The 26851-nt window shown below is 47.0% G+C and overlaps 1 protein-coding gene across 2 annotated transcripts in view; it reads right to left on the bottom strand.

The window, feature by feature from the left end:
• Positions 1 to 26851, bottom strand: part of LOC135900322 (uncharacterized) — a 176316-nt gene that overhangs the window by 60418 nt on the left and 89047 nt on the right. For both annotated transcript variants that reach the window (XM_065429807.1, XM_065429808.1), the window contains exon 4: positions 8642 to 8808. In XM_065429807.1, the coding sequence (XP_065285879.1) occupies positions 8642 to 8808 (167 nt within the window). The remainder of the gene's footprint in view (positions 1 to 8641; positions 8809 to 26851) is intronic.

Raw genomic sequence — 26851 nt, 5'->3', positions numbered from 1 at the left:
ATACGCAAACAGCGTTAAGTGTCACTGCTGATTTTTTTCTGCGTAAACTGTTCAGTTAATTTCGGCAAACCATCTAGAAATATTAGTCAGTTCGGCATCAGTTTTCCTTTCAACAACCTGGACATGATCTCCTGTTGCTATTATAACTGTATCATCGGTGTACACCAGTATTTTTGCAGAGCTTAGCGCATTAGGCAAGTCATTAATGTACAGGGAAAAAAAAGCAAAGTCCCAGGACTGGTCCTTGGGGGACAGCTGTACTAATTCGCCGAGGAGATGATATGAAGTTATTCACTAGGACTGCCTGATTTTGGTTTTTTAAGCAACTTCCGAGCAACTCAGCAGTATGTCCGCTAGAACCCTCGTATTTTAGTTTATTTAGTAGGACGTAGTGATCGACGGTGTTTAACGCTTGTTGTAGGCAAAGAAATACCAGTACGACAAGCTTATCCTTATTGAGAGCTGCGTTAAGTACTTGAATGAGAGACAATACTGCAGCAGATGTGGAAAAAACCTGGCCAGAATCCGAGTTGCTGAAAGTTAATTATGCTGTGCATTTCTAAACATGTCTGTATTCGCTTCGCAGGAATCTATTTATAAACAGTATTTAATAAACTCAGGACAGATATCGGTCGATAACAGGAGGGATAAGATTGGTAACCTTTCTTAAATGCTGGCATAACCTTGGTCAAATTTAGGGACGATGGGTATGTACAACGGGAGGTTGAAAATGCGGCACATTATAGGTCCTATAATAAAAGGAAAATCAGACACCCATCCGTTTGTAGCAAATGCTACAAAAAGTGGATTCCGCAGAAATACTACGTCAAACTGTTGCCTTTGCTTCGAGTTGTTGACTAATCTGACTTCGCCCTGTCATCTGCTAGCCGCCTTGTAAGCTCAGATGGTAGAGCGGCTGCCCCGGAAAGGTGGTGGTCCCGGGTTCGAGTCCCGGACCAGGACGAATTTTTCTTCAACGGTGAGGCTTTTCTTTCGAGGAACTCGTACGGGTTTCCTTTGTAGCATTTGCTACGAACGGGTGGACGTCTGATTTTCCCTTTATTAAATTCTCTCCACCTTGCGGGTTTCCGCAGAACTATTACGTCAGTATAGGTCCTAGTACGCCAATGTTTTCTTTAACCACACGCACGGTTCTATCATCCAGGCCAGGAGCCTTATTACATGACATACCTGCTACAACTGACCCTAATTCGCACAGCGCTATGTAAAAAACAGAAAACGTGTTTTCAATAAAATGGGATAGGCCTGCGTAGGGGAGCGAGCTTGGGAATTTATTTGGTAAACATACTCCGACGTTTGAATTACATCGATAACACCGATATTGCTGTTCGCTTATTAATCGGCCTTTTGGCTTTCTAAGTGCTTGCTCTTATCTATCTTTTGGCGTTACATTAGTTAATTTTCTATGCAGGTATATGAGTAAGCAAGGAATTACTCTGTAATTCAAAGGTAAATGTCCACTGCCGCTTCTAGGGTACGTGCCATTTCAGTCAGGTAACTGCTTCTGATGTGTGTCTGCTGAAAGCTGCGCAGATCTTAATTTTTTTTTACACCGGACAGCTCACTTACTGGCCATGTTTATTTACTACAAGGCGCCTGCCATCCCACGTAAGTCGCATTGACGAAAACCTCGTTTCCGTCGGATGACTACTCAAGCGAGTACCAGCATACAAAATCGAGGGCTCGCATTTCATTCCAGTCTCTGAGAGTACTACAAAGCGAATTCGTCACACAACCCGCTGCAAAGCCAACGCTCCGTCAACTTGACCGCGCTTCCTGCGTGGTCGATTAAGACGAACATATAGATGCACTCGAGAGCCAGCAAAGACGCGGTGTCGCGCGCATCATTACTCGCGCTTCCGTTCATACTACGTACTCTAAGTGGGGATATATGCGCATCGTTGCTGCTCATCCCCGCTGTAGTTGTTACGATTCCCTTCGCCGAAGTCTGCTGGTGTGTATAAAATAGATACGATACACAAGCTCTCCCTCGTGAAAACGGTGCAGTGCTGTGTTAGGCTACGAGGTGAGGTGTCTGTGAGGTGGCCACTGCACAGCACAGATGAAAAGAGTGCCGTGTTTTTGAATGGTGCTCATAAGGCAAATTAGGCGTGTTTGCATTCACGTCAGATTAACTTCAGAGCGTTCATCAGATAGCAATACCCTTGCTCACCCTGCAGTTCCGTCTACGCACTTTTTAGAGTGTAGACGTAGAGGGGGAGGGTGCGCATCTGCTATGGTAATCACGTCAGCCTTAAGCGAACTGGGGCTACGTTTCCCGCGCGGTGCTTTGTTTCCGAGGGGGTGACAAACATGCGCCAGTTCAGCCGTCCCTCCAAGTTCTTTCCGTTTTAAACCACGAAGTCGAATGGTAAGCAAGTAAATATCAAAGAAGGAGGAGACTGTCCATCTGGTGCAGTCTATAAAGGTACGGTCACTAATTTTAGCGTTCTATAAACCTCATAGCTGTTCAAAACAGAGCGCCCGCCAACTCTTGGGGGGCAGTTCTAAGATGCATGGCCTGTTTTGTTTCACTCGGGTCGACTGGCCCGTCTTCTGCACCCAAATTTTTAAAAACTTTCATCCGCCTAGGCTGCACCGTAAAGAAAACTGCGTGCACAGTACACGACAGTTAGAAAACACGCGTTCACGTATCACCCATACCGCTGGGGAGGTATTCTGTAGGAGTCCACTTAGTGGACTGTCCATTTCGGCCACTGCTGATTTGTTGCAGCTGCACGATCGAAAAGGAAACGAGCGGCCCCAGCCAATCAGCAGCGGCTTAAATAAACAGTCCACTAGGTGGATTCCTACAGTATACCTCCCCATGCAGCGCTGAGGTTTGTGCCACGCTGAAGAACGCAGCTCAAAGGCGCGTTCGCTCTACAGCGACGGGTCCAACGCGCGCCGACTGCAGGCTCGGCGAGCCTGCGCGGATTTAGTCGGGCGGCTCTTAACCCGTCGGCGACGGAGATGCCGAACGAACGGCGAGTCGGGTGCGGCTGCGCTCCTCCCACCCGCGCCGCGCGAAGCTTCTTTCACTTCCCGCCAAGGGCGACGCATCTCCGCGCAGTGCGCGTCCATTAGGCTGCCGCTCGTCTGTCGGAACATCGTCGGAAGCCCCCTAATGCAGCCGGCTGGGAGACAGAGGCGGCCTCTCTTCCTCTTTTCCCTCATATCTTTCTATGCTGCCGCCCCCTCGAGCAGTGCCCGCTAACACAATTCACACGCGCGATTCTTGGCTGTCTCCCCGACGGACAACATGTACGTCATTCTCTCGTGTTCTTCTTTTGCTGAGACCGTGCCAGTATGTACGTCGGAGATTTCGAAAAGAATGCCGGCTGAAGGCATGCGCTTTGTTTTCTACGTCGACTCAACTTCCCCCCACCTCTTCTTTTCTCTCTCTCTCTCTCTTTCTCGCTCTTTAATGCCGTATGCGATGCTATTCTCGTCGTACCGATGGTCGGAGCCATTGTCCCGCGAGTCTGCTCGAAACTTTGCAATCTGCGACAGCGCTTAACTCTTCTACGACTGAGCACTTTGCTGTAGTCCCCGGCTCATTTGGGCTGTTTCTATCTTGTCATATTACTTTGTCCTCCCGAACCATCTTCGGTCACGCTTTTTTTTATCGCAGTAGCCAGTAATTTTTTTTTTTTGCTTCTTACGCTGCATCATCACGTGACCCTCAAGATCGTCGTGGGGAGGATTCACGACTGCTGAACTCCAGCGGCAAGCATTGCTCTAACTATATGCATCTCAGTACTTCAGTATCTTCATACGCTGCCGTTCTGGTGCACAAGTGCATGAGCATTCAGTAGTCCGACTGTTCAGTTTCTTGGTTTATTATAAAAGGATGGTAGGAACTTAGTGTACCCGAAAGGGAGCTCTCGTGTGGAGACATTTACAGCCCGGACTGCTAGTCTGGTCCCTCTATTGCCCCTGCAGCCATACGGCTTCTAAGAGTCCCAAAAGCAAAATTTAGGAAGCGTTTTCATAAAGGTTAGTGGGTATTCAAACGATCTAAAAGAAATACAGACGTCTCTTCCCGTATAATGTATAGGCAAGGAGAAACTAAACATGAAAGCAAGCAACAATCCAAACACGAGCACAAAAGCTGGAACGTATATACTTCAGGCCGTCAGATAACCGAGCCGTTGGTCCCACTATATCAGCAGAGTATCGCGCGACAAGTTTACTTAAGCAGACGACATGCTTTAACAAGTTAGCGATGCCGTGTACTGAAGAAAATTATTCTAGCGGTGCTTTTTTTTTCATCAAACAATAATGATAGGAGAGTGAGAAAGCTTGTACAGAAAGGCAGGGAGGTTAACCAGAGTTAGTTCTGGGTAGCCATGCACGTGTGGAAAGGGGGAGGGGGGTTTGGGGATCGAAATAAAAAAGTTTTGCGCAGATCCCACGTACTCTAGGAATTGATTCTATGCGAACTGTTTAGTATACCTGGCTGCCTATGTAGCAGATTGTGCGGTTCCACAATTGTTTCCATATGGACCAACGTGATTTTGTAAGGCAGTGCAATTGTGTGTGTGACGACAGCACCAAGACGACGGCGACGTCAGTATTACATCGCAGCGACAGCACGACAACTTATTGTTGCGTAGTCGAATGAATAAAAGTCAGAAGCTGTTCCGCCACGACTTGGGCCGACCTCTAAAACGGTAGAGCAATCGAACATCGTATATGTCGCGTTATCTGTTATACGGGGAAAGGTCTGGGTAATGTGGGCCCATTCCGAAAACGGTTCAGCCAGCTATCTCATTGTGATGTGATCTACCACGGCCGGCGCTCGCATTCTAAACCATGCTTTCACTTATGCGTTCCTTCTTGAAATCTGTTTGCAGTTGCTCTTCCAGCAAGATGTCACAGATTAAAGTGTGCGGGCTCTTTTATTATTATTATTATTATTATTATTATTATTATTATTATTATTATTATTATTATTATTATTATTATTATTATTATTATTATTATTATTATTATTATTATTATTATTATCTGTATTTACGCAAAAGTTGGAGCCAATAGGTAGCGCGGGGTACTCTTATACACAGCACGAGATAAGACGGACATGGCAAAAAAAACATTTTTGGATTGGAAAGGCGAAACCACGTAAATGGTGGAACAAGGAAATAAAGCAAGCTATAGAATGGAGTAAGCAGGCTTCTAGGGATGGATCAGCGAGAAGCCAGACAGCAGAGATCATACGAAGAAGAGGTGTTCCATAGATGGAAAAAATACCGAGTGAAGAAAAAGGGAGCGAGTGGACTCGGTGCAAGAGAAAATTAAATACACAAGAGAACTTTTGGTGAATAGCATGATAAAAGCGCACCAAAAAAGATTCTGCAACCATGTAGGAAAACTCGGAGCTCCAATTAAATATTCGCAAACGTATATGCAGTGGATGAAGACAGTAACATCTCCGAAGGAGATGATGCCTTGCGGTACATCACATACATTTTTAGGAATAACTTCGGCACGAAAGAAATTGTAGTTCAGACTCAAACAGACCTAGCAACAAAAGAGAAGCCTGAGCGATCAAATTTTAGCGAAGAAATGTTTATTTCAATAAAGCTGAAGAAAAAACTGGCTGTGGCTTAGCTAAGGTTAAGCCCAGGATGCGAAGCATACTAGCCTTTATTTTAACGCGACAGCGTTAAGGAGCTCGTGTCGCAGAAAAGCCGGTGTCGTCGGCGTCGGCTCAGGCGTGCGGCGCTTGCTCAGGCGCACATTTCGTTGTCGCGCCGAACGCTGCGTTGCTCGACGCTCACCGCGTCCGATGCGGGGCGCGTAGTCGCTGCGCCGTAGCAAAGCCACCTAGAAACAGACTCTGTAGCACGCCGCAACCTTCGCTTCTCATTCCAACGAGCAGCTCTGTCTCCAGGAGGCATCTCACCTCGTGAGTGTCTAGCAGAGGCAAGCGCAGCTGCTTATATACCGCCGCGACGCCGTGAGCGACGGCGCGAGTTGGAGCCCCGTCTCTCCTCTGTCGTGACGTCACGGTGTCACGTGGTATTGAAGGCGACACCGCCGCGCCTGAGGAGCTGGGTTGAGCTCTCGTAATATGCTTCGCATAAATGTCTTTAATAAGACAGCCGCAGGACCCGATGAAATCCCAATACAGCTAATCAAAAACATCGGTCCAAAGCTCAAGGCACTGCCGACCAATGCCACAGAGTAAGATATTCAAACGGAGAAAATTATGGTTAGATGGCGTGAAAGTAAGATGAGTTTCACCTGCAAAGGCAAAGGCGATAAGGATAAAGCGAGCTCGCACAGGCTAGTTACAGTAACATCGGTGATGTATAGAATGGCGATGCAAGCCATAAAATTAGAACTGTCGAGGTGGGTGGAGAAAATTGATGTACGGGGGGAACTACAGAGTGAGTCCAGACCACGCCGGCACTTAGAAGATAATACGTTTGTACCAACTCAGTGCATATAGATTTCAGTAGCTCAGAACAGACATTTATGGATAGTATTTCTAGATATTAAGGGAGCCTACATACGACAACGTATACAGGGTATTGTTATGGGATACTCTCCAGTACAAAGGCATAGATTACAATTTCGTGGAGCTGCTGAGACAGATATATCGAGACAACCGAGTACAAATTGTACAAAAGAAATGCAATGACGGGGCGCCAATTCACCAAGTATTCAAGCAATGATGTCCTCTGTCTCCATTGTTGTTCACGTTTTATGGTAAAGGCATAGAAAGACTACTGGAAAACAGTGAATTAAGGTTTCATTTATCCTACATTCCTAGTAGGGCAAAGGGTGCAACAGAAGGTCCCTGGACTTATGTATGCGGATGACATAGTGCTACTAGCGGACAACGCTAGAAATTTACCGAGACTTGCTAATATGTTGGCAAAGCAGCGACAAATCTAGGCCCTAAGTTTGGCACGGAGAAAGGGGGAATTATGTTCTTTAATTAAGAGACGAGAGATCTCGGCGTATGCGCAAAGGAGGGAAAGACCTGCTCAAGCATCCGCCAAGTTAATCTAAGAATAAAGAAAGGAAGCAGAATGCTGCGATAATGAAACACAGAGCATTGTGGGGTCACAATAAGTATGAGGTGGGGCGTGGAATCTGGAAAGCAGTGATGGTGCCAGTGCTAACATTCGCATATGCCCTTCGTGCTTAAAATTGGATAATTTGTCGTGGCTGGAAGTTAACCAGAGATCGGTACACTGGTTGGCTTATGGAGGCCATGGTAAGATCACAAATGAGGCATTGCAGGGTGACAGGGTTTGGGCCCCATTCGGAGTCTGAAAAGAGCGGAACAAAATTAGTTTTGAAGAAAGACTCCAGAACATGGATCAAAATAAATGGGAGGCTAAAGTGCACAAATATCTGTGCCTGAAAAGCTTGGGCACATAAAGGTTGAAGAGGTCAAGGAAGTTGACTACAATACCTGTGCCTGAAAAGCTTGGACACAAAAAGGAGGAAGAGGTCAAGGAAGTTGACTACAATATCTGTGCCTGAAAAGCTTGGACACGAAAAGGAGGAAGAGGTCAAAGAGGTTGACAACCAAGTGCAGGGTAATTGAAAGTGTAAATAGACGACCAGGAGTCATCAAAGAGAACGTTAGAGAAACATAGACAATAAATGAGACGCAAAGAATGAAAACAATAAAAGACCATGGATATTTCCAAGGAGAAGAAAGAAATGAGAAGGAAAAATCTTCACGACAACGCAAAAGGCAGTGACTCACTTGTTGAGGCTCGAGCCGGTTGCCTAAGGTCAAAAACATACCGGAGCAAATATTCGCAACCAGAGGAGGCATGTGTATGCTGCAGCCAAAATCCGAAGACCACTCAGCACATCCTAATGGAATGCGAACGTATTCCAACCAGGGAGAGCCGTAGGTAACGTACACCTTCCAGAAGCGTTTGGATTAAACTGGACGGAGGCACCAACCGGTCAGCAGTCGTGATAAGCAAGAATCGTCTGGAGTATTGATGGAAAGAAAAGTAAGGAAGACATTTATACGAACGGATCTGCTACAGGCTTAGGTAGCGGTACAAGGTAAACAGACAAGAAGTTCCGCAAAGTAAAGACGCAACCAGGGGCGGAAGAAAGCTTCAGGAATGAAAAGAGAGGACAGGAAGGCGCTTTCTTCTGTCCTGAAGCTTTTTCCCGCACCTGGTTGCCTCTTAACTTCGCGGAATAAGATGAAACAACTAGCCCAGCAACAAGTATTGATAAGAGAAGAAATTTTGAGGAAGAGAAAAAAGATTAAGGAGATGTATGGAAAAATTTTAGAATTCAAAGCATGTATAGCATAGCAGATTAACTCAAACAGGCTAGGATACTATTTGTCACCGCACCTATTTTAAAGGGGACGCCAATAAATAATAATCATCATCACTCGGACACGGTAATCGTGCTCAAAACGATTATCATAACAGTCGCACCAACAAGAGAAAAATAGCCTGACATCATTTCTAAGGTTCAAGCACACAAAGTGAAAATCTTCGCGTGACGCGCATGCCTGAAGTTCAACCGAGGGGCCCCATTGTCGGCAGTCCCTTCACAAACCGGTCACAGCGCAGCGAGCGCGAGCGTCGACGGGACGACCTCTCTGCCGCAGCCTCACCTGCGAATGTGCGGCAGCAGCAGGTGTGCCGCGTCGACGCAGGCCTGGACGCAGCGCTGGCGCAGCGTGCGTATCCGCTGGCGCAGCTCGGGCCCGTCCTGGGCACTGCTCACACTCAGCAGCACGTCCCGGAACAGAGCCACGCCCACGTTCAGCTCCTCGATCAGCTGCACGGATGAGGAGGGGGGGAAAAGAGGCTTTCTCAGGGCGTTTGAAACAGTGACAGCGAAAAATACCACGTGATTGCGTGCAGGGAGAGACAGGCGACGAGAGATCCTGTCAGTGTGAGGAGCGCCAGAAAGTTGAAGGACCGTTGTTGTTGTTGTTGTTGTTGTTGTTGTTGTTGTTGTTGTTGTTGTTGTTGATGTTGTTGTTGTTGTTGTTGTTGTTGATGTTGTTGTTGTTGTTGTTCCATGTCGCGATTTACGACAAGAAAGGCACAGCAGTTACCCTAGCTAACACGGCTGCCAATACGGATAGGGGTGACGTGACCGGTTGGTGCCTACACCAAAACTAGAACCATGACAAACTAAAACCGCCTTCATGGTTATGACACTATGACTGAAGACAAAAGAGAAAAAATGTACATCCGAGTTGTAAGGCGTTATAAAAAAAGGAAATAGGATTTATTGGTTGTTAGTCAGTAGTAAAAAAAAAGTCCGTACATTTTCCCGTCCTGACCTCGTGGAGTCGGGACTCGGGGCATTTACTCAGAAAAGTCGGGACTCTGCCGCTAATAAATTCGAAACGGTTGGCGACACTATACAGGGCACGTCACGGATACGCAACACATAACATACTGTCTAGTATCTCATTCACCCGTGCCTCTGAGGAATGTTAAGTGTGCCTTCGTTGCACGAGATGCACTGGCAGCGTTAGTTCATGTTCCAAGTATACGGTTGCAGTTAAAAGCATAACAGCCTTTGACGAATGCTTGGTGCGGACATACGGCTGTTTTTTTCTAATGTCAATAGCCTGCAAGCGTAGCTTAAGCGGGAGATGTATTCGCGTATGTTGCACGAAAGGCAAGGTGGCGACTTTATCCGTTTATTATTAAATAGGAAATATTTAGTACTTGCAACATTTAGCCGTATGCGGTGTAGACATGCTCGATCGCACCTGCAGGTGAAACTCGCTCATTGGGTCGCAAGTGCGAATAGGTCCGTACCGATACTCCGAGTAGGTAGGCCCCTATAGCACGCGGCACACAAAACGAGACACTGATTCGCCACTCTTCGAAAAAAGGTATCGGGAGTTGTGTACAGAGTTGTGGAGCATATATTCAATGAGTAATCATATAAGTAAAAAAAAAAAAGCTGGTAGTCAATTTCTATTTTTTTCTTCTTTTTTTTTGTTCCTGCTTCTTACCCCCTCTTCGTTACAATATGTCAGTTTAATCCGAGCTGGAATTTCACAATTCGCGTCTAGTTGCAAGCTTCGTACGTCCAACCTTCTCTCTTCGCCGAAGCGTATGGTGCGACTGTCGGGACCGTCCATTTTAATGCGATAGGATTGATTGGCCTCGTAATCTATATCAGGCATGCAGTTTTCTCTAAAAACCGCGTCTATCCTCGCCAGAGAAACGAGAAGCCACAGCCAAGAGGATTTGAAGAGCAGATCTGGCAGAGTACGCAGGTGCAGGAACGGGCCACCTTAATTACTGAGCCATGGGCCATACGCTCACAGCTTAAGCAGCTACACTATGCTCACGTGCGGCGGAGAAGAGCAAGTGATTATTGCAAATGAGAAAAATGACATAGGTGGCACTGGTGACGGTGTCACTTCACAGGCAGGCTCAGCTTAGTAGTCTGGACAGGCAATCCCATTGCATGAACGTGCATCTCCTAGAATCGTAGGTGTCTCACCGCCACGCGTCCATTAATTTAGTCTCTCGCAGAAAGCATGCGTCTCGCTGAGCACTACCTGCGGTCCTTTTAGGACACCTAGTTAGTTTTTTGTGAACGTCTGCATACATTTCGCACTGTGTATACATAGAATACAGTTCTGGTTCGCTTACTTTATGTCTTTGCATGCTTTTTCTTTTCGCTCTCTCCTCGCTCAAGCGTTAAAGTGGCCGACTCCATAAAAAGTGGACCTTTCCCATTTAAACGGTTTTTTTAAAGGAAAGCATACCTTGCCGACCCTATTTATTTATTTACTTGTCAACCCTGGCCTGTGATGTACAACTCCAGATGAATTCCTTATTCCGAGCGGTTGTGCGTCTCGACGCAATCAAGCTCATAGCGTCCTGATTACTTTTCAACAGCAAACTGCCTTGGCTTTCCGTTTCAAGCGCATTTTCTTTCTTTATGAGCGGCAAAGACAGTTTTCTTTTTATTATTATTATTTTTTTGAAATTCGTGTGGCGAATTTTTTTTTTGTCTCTACTTTCGTACTCTATTCTTTGTCGTACTCGTTCTTTGTCGCTTCTTCCATTTTCGGTTTCTGTTTCTATCAGCTAATTTCAAAGAAGGTAGGCAAGTATTGTGACCCTTTCAGTGGTAGTTGTCAGCCTGCGTCTTCCCTTAATTGCCTCTCTATCCAATCGACACATGTTCTAAAACAGAGTAATAAGAATGATTATGATGATGGTGATCAGAAGAATGCTTTCGAAAAGGTAAAGGTACTTTGGACCGCAGCCACAGGAACGCCACAGCCCTTGTATTATGCTCGTCTCTTTTGCAGAAGTTATGTGCAACCGTGCAGGTCCCTCGTGGATGTTTCACGGCTTAGCCCTTTCGGTGTTTATATCGCGCTTGTCTCCCACATTTTGCTCTCCTCCCACGCAGTCGTGTGTTGTGCTCAGCACGCGCAACGAACCACCGAGCTTTTCCCATCGAGCGATCCGCAGCCGCCTGCGTCCTTTCCTCTCTGGTAAACACGGGAAATAAGCCAACAGAGCGCGCGCTTACTGCCGATACAGGATGTCTGACGTCCTGGGAACATGGCACAGATCACCGCAGAGCGGTGGAGGGAGCGAGTCAGAAAGAAAGGTCCAAGCACTAAAACCGTTTGTGCGCATACTGAGGGCGAGTGTGTGGTGTACACTACGGAGACCACGTGCTGTTACGCAACCGATCGTCGTCCATCACTGCCAACCGCGTGACTTACAGAGCAGGCGCCGTCAGAGGCTCGAGGCCGCACGAGCGGTCACCGTTGTCAGCGCCACCGAAGCCTTGCCTGGCCTATCGTGGCAAGGTTCTTTTACGGTTCAACGCCAGAAACCCCGCTAATGTACCTGCTCTTTATTTATTTACTTTTCCTTGCCCTCACTGGCTGACGCTGGCCCTTGTCCACACTTCTTCGCGTTCGTTAGAACCGTGCAGCATGGTGAAGGCGAGAGCAAGAAGCTCCCTCCAGAAACATTTGCTTGTTAGTCTATAGACGTTTTCATCAGGCGAGGAGGAAAGGGCGCGCGGCCAGCCTTTTCCTCGTCTCTGGCTTCTGCGATCCGGCGCGGCGCTGCGCGAAAGTATTGCTGTCGCGTGCTGCGGATATTTTCGATATGTTTTAGATCGTACTTTGTGAAGTTTACGCAATGTCCGTTCATACAGGGTTGTCAGGAAAGCCTTTGGGTGCATCGGTAACTACAGTACGCGGAAATGTCTCTTGGGGGCGGAAACATGTGACGCGCATTATCAGCCACGGTGTGTATGTGTTGTGAACTATTTTCCATATATCTGTTTTAATTCTACGAAGAGAACCGGCGTCTGTGTATTACCAGCATGAAATGGTAAATCTGCTCCCTATCTGATCGCTTGGCGTAGGGACTAAGACATGAAACATAAGAGCGCATGCTCGTGTACGGCCAACCTAAGGCAACCACAAAACATCTAAGCGGCAAGCGTTGTCAAACATTTATGATACACCGTAATCCTCCACACACTTTTCAAGTCTAGTAGGCTTGAAATCACTATATGTCTACGCTAGCCTCCTGTATGAGGCCGCTGGCGCTGCTCAACACAGCGATCACTCCGGTTGGTGAACCAGCATGATACATGTATAAGCTATGTGTTTCGGCAATGCCTTTTTGCCCTGTAAAGCCATAATATATGAGAGGGATCGCATAAAAAGAATGCGATAGCTATATTTCAGGACAAAATTTCCGTAATAGGTGTGAGTGCGTCGTAGAGAACGGAACGAACACAACCGAAAAAAAAATTCGGTTATCATCCTCTTTCTCGAAAAAGAAAATGGGCTAACGCCGCAATACGACCTCGCATAGCCGCGCTGCACAACGTCTATAGATCTATAAACGTTGATGCCGTATGCTTGGGCCATGCGCTGTATAGAACAAAGATATCTGTAATCCAGCACCTGTTACTGCTTAGGACGCTCGCGCAGTTTGTAAGCGGTCGCTTTGCTGCACAAGCTTAATTCACACTGTAAGGTGCGCTGTTATTACTAACCAAAGCTATTTTATTCATTGGCGGAAACGTCATCCACCGAACCAAGTAGTCACGCAATGTAATCTGCAGATAACAGTTTGAACGCTTGTCAAAGTATAGCAGCACAGCTCTTATCGTAGAAGAACGGTACCCACGCTGTTACGATCGTCGCCCATGTTTCATTGCTCTTAAGGCACAGTTTATAACTAGAGCATAATACTGCAATAAGGTCACATTAGTGAATGGAACATTCAGAAATAGACAACTGATCTCCGAGGCTGATTGTAGGCTCGAACATGCGCGCACACATCGCGCTGCACGCTCCATCCGCCTCAACGCCTGCAGAAAGTCCGGCCATACCGACTTAAACCTCTTCAGTACGTCTCACAGAAGCCTTTACAACGTAGAAGACGCACGTCATACTAAATGGACCGTACGAGCGCGAAAACACACGCCGGAAACTACCGCCGAGCGTATACCTGCCATGCAAGGCAAAGCGCTCGCCCAAGCCAGCCGCCCGTAGATGTCGGCACTGCGTAAGCAATATGGTGGAGTCCATGAAAAAAACGCTGTATAGAAAGTCTCGTCGCTTTCATTTTTTTTTTCTTTTACTCCTCTATATGCCCCTCCCCCTCCCTCCCCTGGTTAGCGTAACAAACTGGACAGCCTAGTTATCGTTCTATTTTTCTTTCCTTCTCTTTCTCTCTTTCAGGCATTTATTTCTAAATTTTGTACATAAAACATAAAACATGCTACATAAAACAATATAACCGTTATCGTTTTTCGGGGGTGAAAAGGAACAAAGCTTCTCCGTCTGCCGACGATGACTGCTCTTGTCACTTAGTTAATATAAGATAAAAAGACATAATATAAATTCTTGCATTAGGTAATACTAATACCTATAACGTCTGGGCTAGACACGTCTGCTTCAGACAAATGAATGAGGCAGTCCGAAATATGCACTGTGCTGTGGAGTCAATAAATGAATAGCAAAATAACATGTTGTGATCTCACAATGGTTGTGTCGTGCCACTAGTGATCCATTAGCTTGATTTCACTCTATTGTTCAAAACGGAGAGAGAGCGAGAGCGAAAATAGGAAAGGTAGGGAGGTCAGCCAGGCGATCGCCCGGCTTGCAACCCTACACAGCTCTAAGGCGAAAAAAAAATAGCAAGAGGGCGATAGCGAACACTGCAACTAAATAAGACGATGCACTGCACGACTACGGACGGCGCAGCTGCAGACGAAGGCCAGTGCACCGCGAGACTTCCAGTAGCCCGCGAATAGTTTTTGCGCCATGGACGGATATGGCCACGGTCCCAGAATCTTCGCTCCTGAAGTTGTTTTGGACTCCAGCCAATTTAACAGGGGTTTAAGTAAATGTATTATAGGGCTTTGAATTTATTCCAATCTCCTGCCATCCTATAACGCCGCAAAAGATCGGCACGCAAATGTATCTGCTTTATCTTCTCTCCCTTTCTTTTTTTTTTTTTAATCTCTCGTCACCAGTATGCCGCGGCCGGGAGTCGAATCCCACGACATTGTGCTGCTGTTCTGTGCAGTGTCGCCGCCGTTGAGGCACAATGGCAAGTTATTTCCAATTTTCGCGACTCATCACAATATTTCATAAAATAACATTACCGAGTCAAGAAGTTTGCTTTACGCGATGCCCTATACAAAGTGATTTTCACTTTTCAACACTTCCGATATCAGTCATATATTTCATGTAGTTCCATGCTGCGTCTAGAAATGCTGCTTCTACAAAAGCTCGAGGTGAAGAGTCCTTCTCAGTACGAGATACATCGCTCATAAGAAGGTTGGAGCAGTTTTGGAGTTGGGCGAACTCGTATTGCATCAGGTAATTCTACTCAGTGATAAGAACAAGGGGGCGATCTTTCATTTACAACCACATGAAGCAAATAGAAAATAAAGCCGGAGAAACTGGAACGTAGAAGTAAAAAATGTAGCATATCAAACTAGTTGGAACCTATATAAAGCGAAGCTTTGTGTGAGTGCATAAAGAGTGGAAACACGATTTTGTGTTTATTGAATGTCCGCACAAGGTGACATGGAAGGCTTTATTTAGGCATTGTAGTGAGGCTAATGCAATGTATTGTAAACGAAAGACACACGTGCATTAGATGGCGAGGTATCCTGGCGTTCTTGTGCTTCTTCTTTTTTTGTGCTTCATCCCATCGCTTCATCTCTAGCTCCCGTTTATTTCGTGCACCCATTCGCTACGCGGAACATGTCACTAACTCGGGTCGATTAGTCAAGTCAGCTTACGACAACAGATCAGACTTTGCGCTAGTTGGAGCCATATATCGCTTAAGCCACGCAGGCACGGAAACAAGGGCAAAGAATAACCGTGGGCAGCGCCACATCCTATCTGAGCTGGCGTCATCCAAGCGCAATGCTTCCAACTTTCGTTGCAGCTAAGTCCACGCCGCACTGCATGGATTTGCCGCAACGAATTACAGTCCTCGGTGGAGCTGAGATTCTCGCAGTATTGACGCTTTCCTTCATTTTTTTTTCTTCTTTTTTCCTCGCAGTGATACGAGAGGTAAACAGTCTCTTACATTCCTCCCCGCTAGGTTCGTAACAAGCAAATAAAAAAATACGGAAAGAACAGTGAGAGCCGGTTCCCGCGTCTCACACTTTGTCTTTCCTCTCTAGAGACTCATTCAGGTTCCTTCCTTTGATTTGTTTTCGCTGTCTTTTACTACCTTACATCGTTTTGCTTGACTAAAGGTGTGCCGGCGCTGTGCTTTAATTTAGGCAGCGTGTGTCGGCGGCAAAGCGAGGCGGTAGCGGCGGTGTGCGAGGGCGTGCACGAGACGAGTCCCCGAGGAATTTTCGCGCGATCCCCGTCGTGACCTCGCACATACCACATTTGCGCCGAGGGAAGGCAAATGCCGTGGAAAAAAAGAAAAGCTTATATGGCCTCGCAACTGAGCACACGCAATATCGAAAAGTTGTAGCGGAGGAAGGTTCCCCGTTGTCGTTTAGCCAGCGGAATGCTTTCTTTGTTTTCATATGTGGTCCCCTCCCCACCCTTTTTTGTTTGTTTTACAACCTGCTTTTCTGAAGTGTAAATCTACAATTCATGCCCATTTTGCACGCTGTGACGACGACATACAGCCGATTGTTTTATTTGCGCTCAAAGCACGATGAGAGAAGAAAACTAAGGGGGAACCTCAGCAATTCTTATGATGTGTAAATGTAAGAGCATTACTTGACGCTGACTGGGCCACTGAGTTATATCACTGAGTTAAGTGCTGCGGCCAAATGTGGCTGAGTTTCGGGCTGCCACATTATGTTTCCAAATGTAACGTTGCTGCTTATGAGGTCTCAACAACGCAAGACGACAAACCGACCGCATTGCGATCTCTGAGCTAGGTTTTATTTCCGGAGTTCTTATTAAAGTAGTGTTTCATGCACATTGCCTTGAGTGTCCTTTCTCGATTATACCACTTTGCCGACCGATGACGGTACTTTTCCGGGTGGCACCGTGGTGCTGACACCACATTTCTTCATCGGCTTCGTAAGCGAACTCCACCTCATACTCCTGGCGGATGTCGTAGTCGTTGTCCGGATGGGTACCTGAAGCGCGTTTCATCTTATTCGTCGCCCATGGGCTCCAGCGACGGCGTCTGCGGGCCCCCGACGACGCGAAAGGCAGAGTGAGCGGCCGGGCTATCTCCGCAGCCGCTCTCTCTCCCATCCAGTGAATCGCCCGCCAGGAATACACCAACCACGTGCACAGGAGAGGAGATAGTTATCACTGTCGTCTGTTGCAACGGTGGCGCAGTAAAACGGTGACGCAATGGAACGGTGGCGCAGTGGTTCCTCCGCCACTGAGCTAGCTTGTCGCGGTTCTCCAGGTAGACTTCGAAAAAAGCATCCGGCTCTGTTTCGCATATTTTGGTAGCTGTATTGGAGTGCAACAGTGCCACGGCACTTTTATTAAAGAAGGAAGGAAGGAAGGAAACAGGGGAGAAGGAAAGGCAGGGAGGTTAAGCAGTTTAGCTTAACCGGTTTGCTACCCTACACATGGGAGAGGGATGGGGGCGATGAAAGATGGGGAAGGGAGAGAGAGAGAGAGAACACATAGCACAACACACACACACATCGTCCGTTAGAGTCTATCAATCTGGCATGGTACGTGATATCACTGTCGCAGCCGATTGTCCAATCCCGTCTCTTTCAAAAACCGAAGTAGTCCCTTCGTCGATTCATAAAATCAAAGAAGAATCAAAGGAAGATTATCAAAGAAGGTGTAGCCATGGCCTACCAGAACTTCTCCACACTGTTAATTGTGAACAAGACAGCAGGAAAGTCAATTAGTATGCGAAGTTCGGTGCACCAAGGTTGCCCACTCAGCCCTCTTCTCTTCCGTGTGTATATTGAAGCACTGTGTCACCCCGTATTGCAGAATGCTGCCATTCAGCGTTTCCGCCTTCACGCTTCAGAAGTTAAACTCTTGGCGTATGCAGATGACGTAGCACTTGTCTGTGACAACAAAGAAAGCGTCACTGAAGAGAGTGGTTAAACAATTTGGTGATATCCCTGGAAGTCCTGTGAATTGGAGAAAATGCCTGGGGTTTTGGCACGGAGAATGGCCTTCGACCTCAGACGCTTTCGCAAACATTAGGTGGAAAACTACTCCGGTAAAATAACTTGGTGCGCAGGTTGAATTCTACAAAGAAAATGGTTAGTACTGGCTACAACAAGTAAAAGCGATGCGTGAGAAGGTGTACAGGTGGAAAGTGGCTAATCTGTCCATCTTCGCCAGAGCAACAGTGTGCAATTTGTTCTTTATCAATAAGACTTGGTATGAAATGCAGGTGTTACACTGTTCTCGGTTAAACATCCAGAAATTTCACCGTATATTTGCATTATCTGTGTGGACTTCGAGTTGGGAGAGGTGTAGTCAAACGAACCTGTTCAAGCGCGTCAAAGATGGCGACGCGGAGTACGTCTTGCACACCGTTTTGTGCATCAGCTTGTAAACAGATTTACATTAGGGACGTCAGGGACCCTTTCTTGCACACTGTACGCCAGATGAGAATGAGCAAAGTGCTATCATATATTACTGTTCATACAAACAGCATTCCCGGAACCCTTCATAGCTTTTTTGAGGAGGTTATCTCCACCGTGCGCTTTCTAAGCGCACGTCTTTCAAAATAATATCTGAGTTCTGTTAAAAAAAAAAGAAGCTGTATATATGAATGTGTGCGATACTGAATTTCTTGTGCCCTTATATAGACCCCTTTACAGAGGTAGCCATGGTCAGAGTGTACTAATAAGGGTAAAGAGTATGCAAACTTCACTAGAGGTTAAACTTTCTTTTATCAAATGTTCATACAGGAACGCTTCTTTTTTTTCTGTGGGGAACAGATTGTTTAATCTCTAAAGAACCCGAGACCATAGGTCATGTTTCCCTGCATTGTTGGAAAGGAGTGCTTTTTTGTGATGTTTTACAAAGGACAGTTAAAAAAGAAATCCCGCTTGATCCCCACGGCCTCAGATATCTAGCGATAGAAAAGGACGATGGGCTTCTTTTTGATCTAGTAATGATCGTCAGCCTTCACAGCCTCTGGCGCTCCAGAATGGATGAGTATTACTGTGACCCAGACGCACGACCGGCGCGTACGTACTTTCGAGGAAGTATAAACGCCTATCTGGAATTGCAAAACACGCAAGAATGCCCTCCGGAATTGTTGTCGACGTTAGAACTCTTCACAAAGCTAAGAGAATATTGGTGTGATTGCAACCACGCCGGTTGGTAGCTGTTACATGTGCCTTTCACGTGCTTTTTCTATGAACTGCGGTGTTGATGATGAGTGAACTTGCAAATGAGTCAATAAAGAAAAAAACACGGTGGCACAGTGGTTAGCGCGCTCTGCTATGGAGCGGGTAGCAGCGACGGTGAGGCAGAGGCTCAAGTCATCAAAATGGCACCTTTTGTCAGCTTTATCTTTTTTTTAGGTTAGATGAAGGTGACCTAATTTGTACGCTGTCTTTGTGCCACGGGTTTCTTCTATGACGTTCTGATAATGGCGGGGTCGCACAATGAACCAAGTAGTGCTCTCTCATTTAAAAAAAAAGACGCCCTGGTGATCAATATTGATGACACTTTCGGTGGCGGCCGAGCTGGAATGCCGGGATTCGTAGCTGCAATGCCCATGAGATTAGACGGCGTGCTAGTTTCGTGCCTAAATTAAAAACGCAAATTTCTTTATGGACGCGCCCGCGCAATATCGCGGTTCAGCCCTCAACACCGGCCGCTAGCGGCAATGGGAGTTCATTAATTAAAGCGAACAGGGTTTGTCGTCAATCTTGCGTTCAGCGCGCCTGATATATATCCAGTCGGAACTTCGGGTGTCTAGAAAGAGGCTTGGCTGCGTGTATACAGAAAGTGGCGCACACAATACGTTCACCTTGGCAATCCGCTGCTGGCGATGGCCTCGAACGGCTCATTACGATTGCAGGACGCTCGTTCTGGTGAACGGCTGTGGCGTTCTTTCGCTGTAACGAGTCCATCTGTCAAGCTGTTCTTCTTGTTGCCCCTGTCGGGAAAACGCTGGCGCTTTTCTTTCTGTAGCGCGGTGTAAAAGGCTGTTACGTCTAACGAGATATCACGGCGCAGGGTATGAGTTAAAGAATAGATTCGTCGGCTCACTTTGTGCTGCAGCCGCTCCTGAGAAGGAACAACCGTACCCGCGCAATTTTCTTTCTCTGTTATCTTTATTGTTCTAGAAGCCCCGTTCTTTTGCCACCAGCTTGTAGAGTTGGGCGCTCGGTGAGAGAAGCGTACAATGCCAATTTGCCTTTATAATTAGCCCTTCAGCTTGCCATATCTTCGTGAGATCCCCTGCATACATTATAACACACATTGTCTTACGTCCTTTGTCAAGATTAACTCGGAAGAGACCGGACAAAATTTTCTACCCGGATATCAAGTGAGATGTGTGCGAAACCGTACGATTGTGTATTGAGCACATTCTTGCCGCGCAAGCTCCCGCGAAAATTGAACTCTGATTTGATGTACTCCATTGTGTCATCACGGACGTCGAAAAGCGCCGCGAAGTGCGTTTCGAGTAGCGCTAGTTGGCATAAATATTCAGGATGTATCATCAACGTGCTAATTATATTCCACATGATATTATACGTTCATTTCTGTTATTTCACGCAAAAAGAAACAATTTTTACAACAAATATGAGCAGACGGATGCGTTCTTCATACATATAGATATGTTGCCTTCGGCATCTAACCGTGGTATCAATAAGATTTAAAAAGAAAGGAGGGGGGGAGGGGGGTTCATGTTCGCAACATACCACGCGGTAATAACAGTCGAGTTGAAAAGGTACTATGTGCCTGAGCTGTCTTCGGGTCAGAGGATGATATAAGAACCTTCCGCAATATAGGTTGCGAACTTCAGGGATGAGATGGAACGAACGCTAGTGAACGGTGGTATAGAAACGAGAGCTTAAGCGAGAGACAACAACGTTGTATTTGACTAGCGGAACATCGCGGGCGTCTCAATGCGCCCGGCCCCGTAGCATCCGGCGCGTCTGGAACGGTGAAGAGAACGAGTATTGGGGCTTAGAGAAAAAGAAATGAAAAGAATAGGAAACCGCGGCTCCGGCAGATATGCGTTTCGGTGGTGCTTTTAAAGCCGGGGCGCGGTTTCGCATTGTCAGGTCTGGAGTTTTACGACGCGCCACGCTCTCGACAAGGAGCTCCCTTTCTCACGCTGCGAGCGCGAGAGCGGCGCGGCCACCGGATCGTGTGCAGAGTCTGGCGTTTAACGACATCCGGAAGTCGGATGTTAGGCGCTGATCGATGCGAGCCCTGTCGCAATTCGCGCGCGGGCACCGAGGCGATGTTATACGGCCGTCAGCGAATCGCGAACGGGCGCGAAACTTTTACTGGCGCGTTAAGGACCGTCTCGAACCGCGGCGCGCAACTCGCAGTCGATAGAGCGCGCTTTTAGCCGCTGACGCGCGCGCACCCTCGCGCAAATGTCCGTTTGCCGGCCGACGGCGACTTTGCGTCCGTACACGTAACTGGAGGCCGCGCAAGTTTTGCCACCCGGGAGAGATAAACGAATAATTGCCAGTCGAACGCATTTGTATTTTTATGCAGAGAGAGAAGTGCAAGGAGTTTTTAGCCAGTGCATGAAAACCGGCCGGCTACCCTGCAGTGGTGGAGTAAGTCGCTGCAAAAGAAAGAAAGAAAGACAGAAAGAAAGAAAGAAAGAAAGAAAGAAAGAAAGAAAGAAAGAAAGAAAGAAAGAAAGAAAGAAAGAAAGAAAGAAAGAAAGAAAGAAAGAAAGAAAGAAAGAAGGAAAGAAAGAAAGAAAGAAAGACAGAAAGAAAGAAAGAAAGAAAGAAAGAAAGAAAACAATGGTCACACTATGGGCCTTAAACGCCCCAAGGCCACACACAGATTACGAGAAAAGCCGTAGAGGCTGGCGCTCCGGCCTAACTGCAACCGCAGATGGAGTTCTTTAACGCCTAACGCTAAGTACTCGAGTGGTTCTGCCTACCACCTCCATCGGAATGCGCCCGCCGGGAGTCGAGCCCACGGTCTCGTGCTCGGCAGCAGAACGCCGTGGCCAGTGAACGACCATAGCGGCTCTCGCTGGTGAATGTAACAAAAGATTGTACAAAGAGAGACGAAATAGGTACCTTACAACAGCGCTGCGACGAGTTTGCACTTAATTAGCGTTAACACTGTGACACCGATGCTCCCCTTGCACTGGGGCAAATTGGAGCACGAGGCGCGTCTTTTCGAAGCACGGTGCGATATACACGACGACCGGCGACAGAACCGGTGGCAACGCGAGCGAAACCACGACACGTCGCTGTGAAACTTGGGAGACCATCGCGACAGACGTGCGTGTTCTTGCGTGTCCCGTCTTTTTCCGCCTGTCACCACCGCGCTTCATTTTGCAAAAGTAACTAACCCGATATTCGAGACAACAGTCTTCGTCAGCGTTAAGCACCCCACGCACTCTTCCCCGACTGCATCGCAGATCGTTAGATCGTCTTAGCACACTCAAGTGAGCAATGCCTTAATGGGTTAATGGGTTTGCCTCAGAAGCGAAAGGGTCCGGACTTCAATGCAAATAATGCGCCTCGATTTATTCGCTTAAAAGGATGCTTGCCGTTGTCGCGGTAGCCGCCTTGAAAGCATGTCAGTGATTACAGTGGGCTTCTCCCCATAAATACCCTTATTACAGAGAAACTACCCTTAACAACTGCTTCCTTGAAGAGCTCGCGAGTAGCGTCAGTTGTTGAGCCATATCCTAGATACCACAAAAAGATATTCGAACCGTGGTCTCGCATCTCGCATCTTATCGCTGTAGTCGGCCACGAAACTGCTGCCGCGGTTTCTGAACGCTACCAGACTGAGCGGCCATCTGTGATACAGAGCAGAAAACTATGGTCGACATCAATAGCGAACTTGTACTTCTTCTCCCATTTCACTTTCCCCCAGTGCAGGGTAGCCAACTAGGCTCAGTGCTGATTAACCACCCTGCCTTTCATTTATCCGTATCTTTCTCTCTCTCTCTCGAGTTTAAACGCAGCCAATACGTTCATCGTAAAACTGTGAAGTACACTGGAGAGTGCAGTCTCTCACATTCAGGCTCACGTGGCCACAAAGGGCCACATATGCATCGTGAGTTGAAGCCTCGTAAATCGGCACCTCGTATGTCAGTATTTAGTGTACCTTGCAGAAAATCCTTGCATAGTGCAGCTAATTTTATAGTAGAGCTGACCGTTGCCAATTTCTTTTTTTTTTCAGTTGTACGCTCCTCTATGTCAGATAACATCGGGGGCTCTCTTACTCTTTAATGCTTTCTTTCTTTATGATTGTTCGTATCTGTGCCGTTTCTTCTAAATTCACAACACGTGTTCTTTTTTTTTGTTATTACGGCTACGCGAGAATTAGTTGCCTTCACCGTTGTAAGATGACAAAATTTTCTTAAAGATGACATTAATAATTATTCCTTTTTTATGCTCCCGTGTCATGTCACGTTCTTCCATGGGAATTACCATCTGTAGCTAGGAAGGGAGCACTATCCTCAGCAATCAAGATCCGAAAATCGCCTTTCCTCTGTCAAGCAGGGTATAGAAAATGTAATGTAAAGTGACAGGTCACGACCACGAGCTAAGGATTAAGTGCTCGCTAGCCATTTTCTTACACATACCAGATGCTACTGTACAATCGCCCTGAGTACGAGAACCGGCCCTTCGATCTCTCTCGGATGTGAACTTATGCTACCAGCAGGTTTTCTTTTGGTTGTTTATCAAAGCAAACGTATAATTAATTACAAGTAGCGTGACTCAGACTACTTTCATCCGGCGCTTTCACCGAAGCAGCGCGCCGCCAGGTGATGCGGACACAGAAAAATCTAAGAAAACAACGACAACAACGTGCATAAGTAAGGTACACAAATCAGAAAAGTGGACACACGCTTCACAATGTGCGTTGCGTGCCTCCTGACGAGTTCCCCGTCTGACTGCGGGAGATTCTACCTTGAGGTATCGCAACCAAACGCGCAAGTAATTACAGTCTTGTGCACACAGCAAACAATGCCCTGGCCTCATTCCATTACAATGCATCAGATATTCCCTCGCTGAGTATCCTGCTACCCGCTTTGATATCGATCGGCGCTTCCCCTGATATGAAAAAGAGAGAGAGAAAGAGAAATTAAATAAGGTGGCACAAAAAGTGCTTATCGGAACAAAATTGTACCTCGAAATGCTTAGGCTGAAAAGCAGAGACGATAAGATAATGCCTGCACTAAAAGAGTACGCTATGTACACGTCCGTGGTTGCATTGACTGGTCAGACACTGCCTCTTCTCTGTCGCCTTTGGTTAGGAGTATGCCTTTGGTTAGGAGTAGAGTATGCCTTCACAAAGGCATACTCTACATTAATTGGAGTGACCAATAGTGCAGCATGCGAGGTTTGTGGCACCGGAGAAAATATCGAGCACCTGCTGTGCCACTGTCCACGATATGCCCCATAAAGACAAGAACTTGCTAATGATCTCAAAAAACTGGACAATCGGCCGCTTTCTGTGCAGGTGCTGCTGGAACACCGCCCCCATCGCTCGTCGGCCCATAAAGTGGTGAAGGCGCTTTTGTGCTACTTGAGGACGACGGGCTTGTGTGAACGTCTGTGAGTATTGATGCAATTTCTATTAGACCACATGCGTCAGCGAACTCACCGCTAACTTCCTTCTTTCCTTCTCTCCTCTCTCTCCCTGTCATCTTTGTTTTCCCCTTTCCCATTCTCCCAGTGTAGGGCAGCCAACCGGACCTTATTCGGTTAACCTCCCTGCCTTCTGTTCTTCTCTTCCCCCCCCCCCCCCCGGGCGCTGCCTTGACATAACTTATCAAAATGTAGCCTTATGTGTTGCGCTCTCTGAAGGAAGGCCAAGGGAGGCTAACTTCCAATAAATTTGTCACACGTGGCAGCCAATAGCGCCGAGGTTGCTTGGTGCGCAGGTGTAGAAAGTGTGGGCGTTGTTACGTCAGAACGCCTTAGAGCCCACTTAACCCCTTGCGCTGCGAAGGATAGGCCCCCCGCTCAAACGACAAAAAAAAAGATGAAATTCAGCGGCAAGCAAGAGCGTCGCATGACTTTCCCCGTTCTCTGTACACAATGAAGACACAGTACACAATGAAAGTAAGTGTGGATTAGAAATATATTTAAATATTCCTCGGTGAATGTCTGCTCATCTTGTAACTTCTGTCGTCATGTGCGAAATTGCGTGGTCACCTTCCTAACAGCGTATTGCTGCAAATGCAAAAAAAAAAATTCTAGCCCCGTGAAAGGGGAATAGAGAGTTAAGCCATGTGTGACTTACTATTGGCAAAGTGTGGGTGCAGATGATACACATGATTGGGCATCGGCTTAAATAGAGGTAATGGCAGTTTGAGCACTACTTTAGGCCGCAAAAAGCAAGAAAAGTGGCATCCCTTTTCTTTTCTATAATCTTTCCCGACCGATTGAACTGTGCCAGCTCTGACGCGAGCTCTATCGCAGTTTGTGTCAAGTACATGGTGAGGGAGCCTGGTAAATGAAAAACCCTGCCAAGTTAAAGAGCTCATATTTCTAAACAGATGCGACTCGCGAGCTTGCTGGTGTGAGAGAAAAGAACGCAGCCGGCTGACGAGGGAATCTAGAATTGTTTTTTTTTTTCTTTCAGTAGCACCACCTGGTTTCAGAATCCGGTAGATGATGCAGAATTGCTGCGGCTACGCGTATAAAGTGTACACTCTCAGTACTCTTCAACGTAGTTTGAGCTTACGAGACTGAAAAAAAGACGACTCAAACCTGTGCCAGCTGCGATGCTAGTTACGTTGCACCTACTGACGGGGAGCACTTGGGAGGTTTGGGTGCACGTTAACAAACTCCAAGTGGTTTGATTTAAACCGGAAACCTGCACTACGATGTGGATCATGGCCCGGGTGTTGCTTTGATACGTTAAACCACACCCCTCAATAATGAAGTTTTTGGAAGTTTTGCCTAAGAAAAATGTGTTCCTGCATCAGGAAGAAAAATCTGGATGAGCTCGAGGTAGGGCCAAGTAGAAGAAGCCAACGGGCGCGTGAGACAGCAGTTGAAGTGTGGGTGACGTAGAAGACGAAAGGGGGCGAACAGTTAACGTAATTGTTTCTTAGTATACTCGTGTCAACGATAGAGGAAGGACTGAGAGTCTTTGGTGAGCCGTCTCGCTTTAAATCTTCCCTGCTGTTGGAACAGTCTACTGCAGCGGCGACGTAATTTTTCTTATACCTTTAATAAATTAAATGCTGGGAATTTAAATACGAAAGAAAAACGATCCGATTATGAGGCACGCCGCAATGTGTGTATGTGAGAGGGGGGGGGGGGGGGGGGGACTGCGGGTTAATGTTGGACTCCTGGAACCCATTAACGTGTCGGTAAACCTAAATGCACGAGCTTGTTTTTTTTTTTTGCACTTTTCCTCCATCGAAATGCTGCCACCGCTGCAAGGATCTAACCCGAAAACTAGAGCTCAGCAGTGCAACATTAACCTGTCGAAAGTAAGTATGCCAGTAAGAAAGTACTTCGCTATAAACTGGTAACAAGCCTGCAGCCTAATGAATCCGGGGGCATCACTCGCGCCGTTCCAGGCCCACATCACCTGCTACGCCACTCATCCATTTTCCCCAGCGAAAAGAGAAACCGAACAGCCATACAGGCAGAGAAGTCACAGGCTGGGTGGGACGTCTTTAATCGCGACTTGAAGCGCTGTCATCTCTCATTTTCTCTATTTCGACCTTGGTGAGCTTTCGCCTTGCTTTCTGGTATGGGAGAAGGGAGTGCGTGTGTAAGCGAATAGGCGAAAAAGGGCGAACCAGAAGAACCCACCGCGTGGCCGAGTACGACTGACCGAACACAGCATGTGTTGCGTGTACCCTCTACAGTAGAGCTTAAGCATATCGAACACGGATCTACCGAATGTCTTTGTACCTCGAACGAGCCTATACAAGCTAACAGCGTAGCATAGCGGCACGAACATGAAGATTGAGTTTCGCCTAGGTCGGTCGGTCCGTCCGTCTGTCTCAGGACGGACGGACGGACACTCTGTACATCGCTGCCGTGTAGTAGCACTGAGGTACAGAAAACATTCTTGTGTAAACGTATGAACAAGAACGGTCCTGTGAACGCGTTGCGACCCAATGACCTTGTGCATCTAGGGAACAGCGCACCTTAAATTGTCAGGCTGGCTGTCTTCACACCATGAGTGCTTACCCCACACATAGGATCAATG

Source organism: Dermacentor albipictus, chromosome 1 (genome assembly GCF_038994185.2).
Source record: "Dermacentor albipictus isolate Rhodes 1998 colony chromosome 1, USDA_Dalb.pri_finalv2, whole genome shotgun sequence".
Lineage (NCBI taxonomy): Eukaryota > Metazoa > Arthropoda > Arachnida > Ixodida > Ixodidae > Dermacentor > Dermacentor albipictus.
The sequence above is the reverse complement of the archived record's forward strand: the minus strand, read 5'-3'. Positions and strand labels throughout refer to the sequence as shown.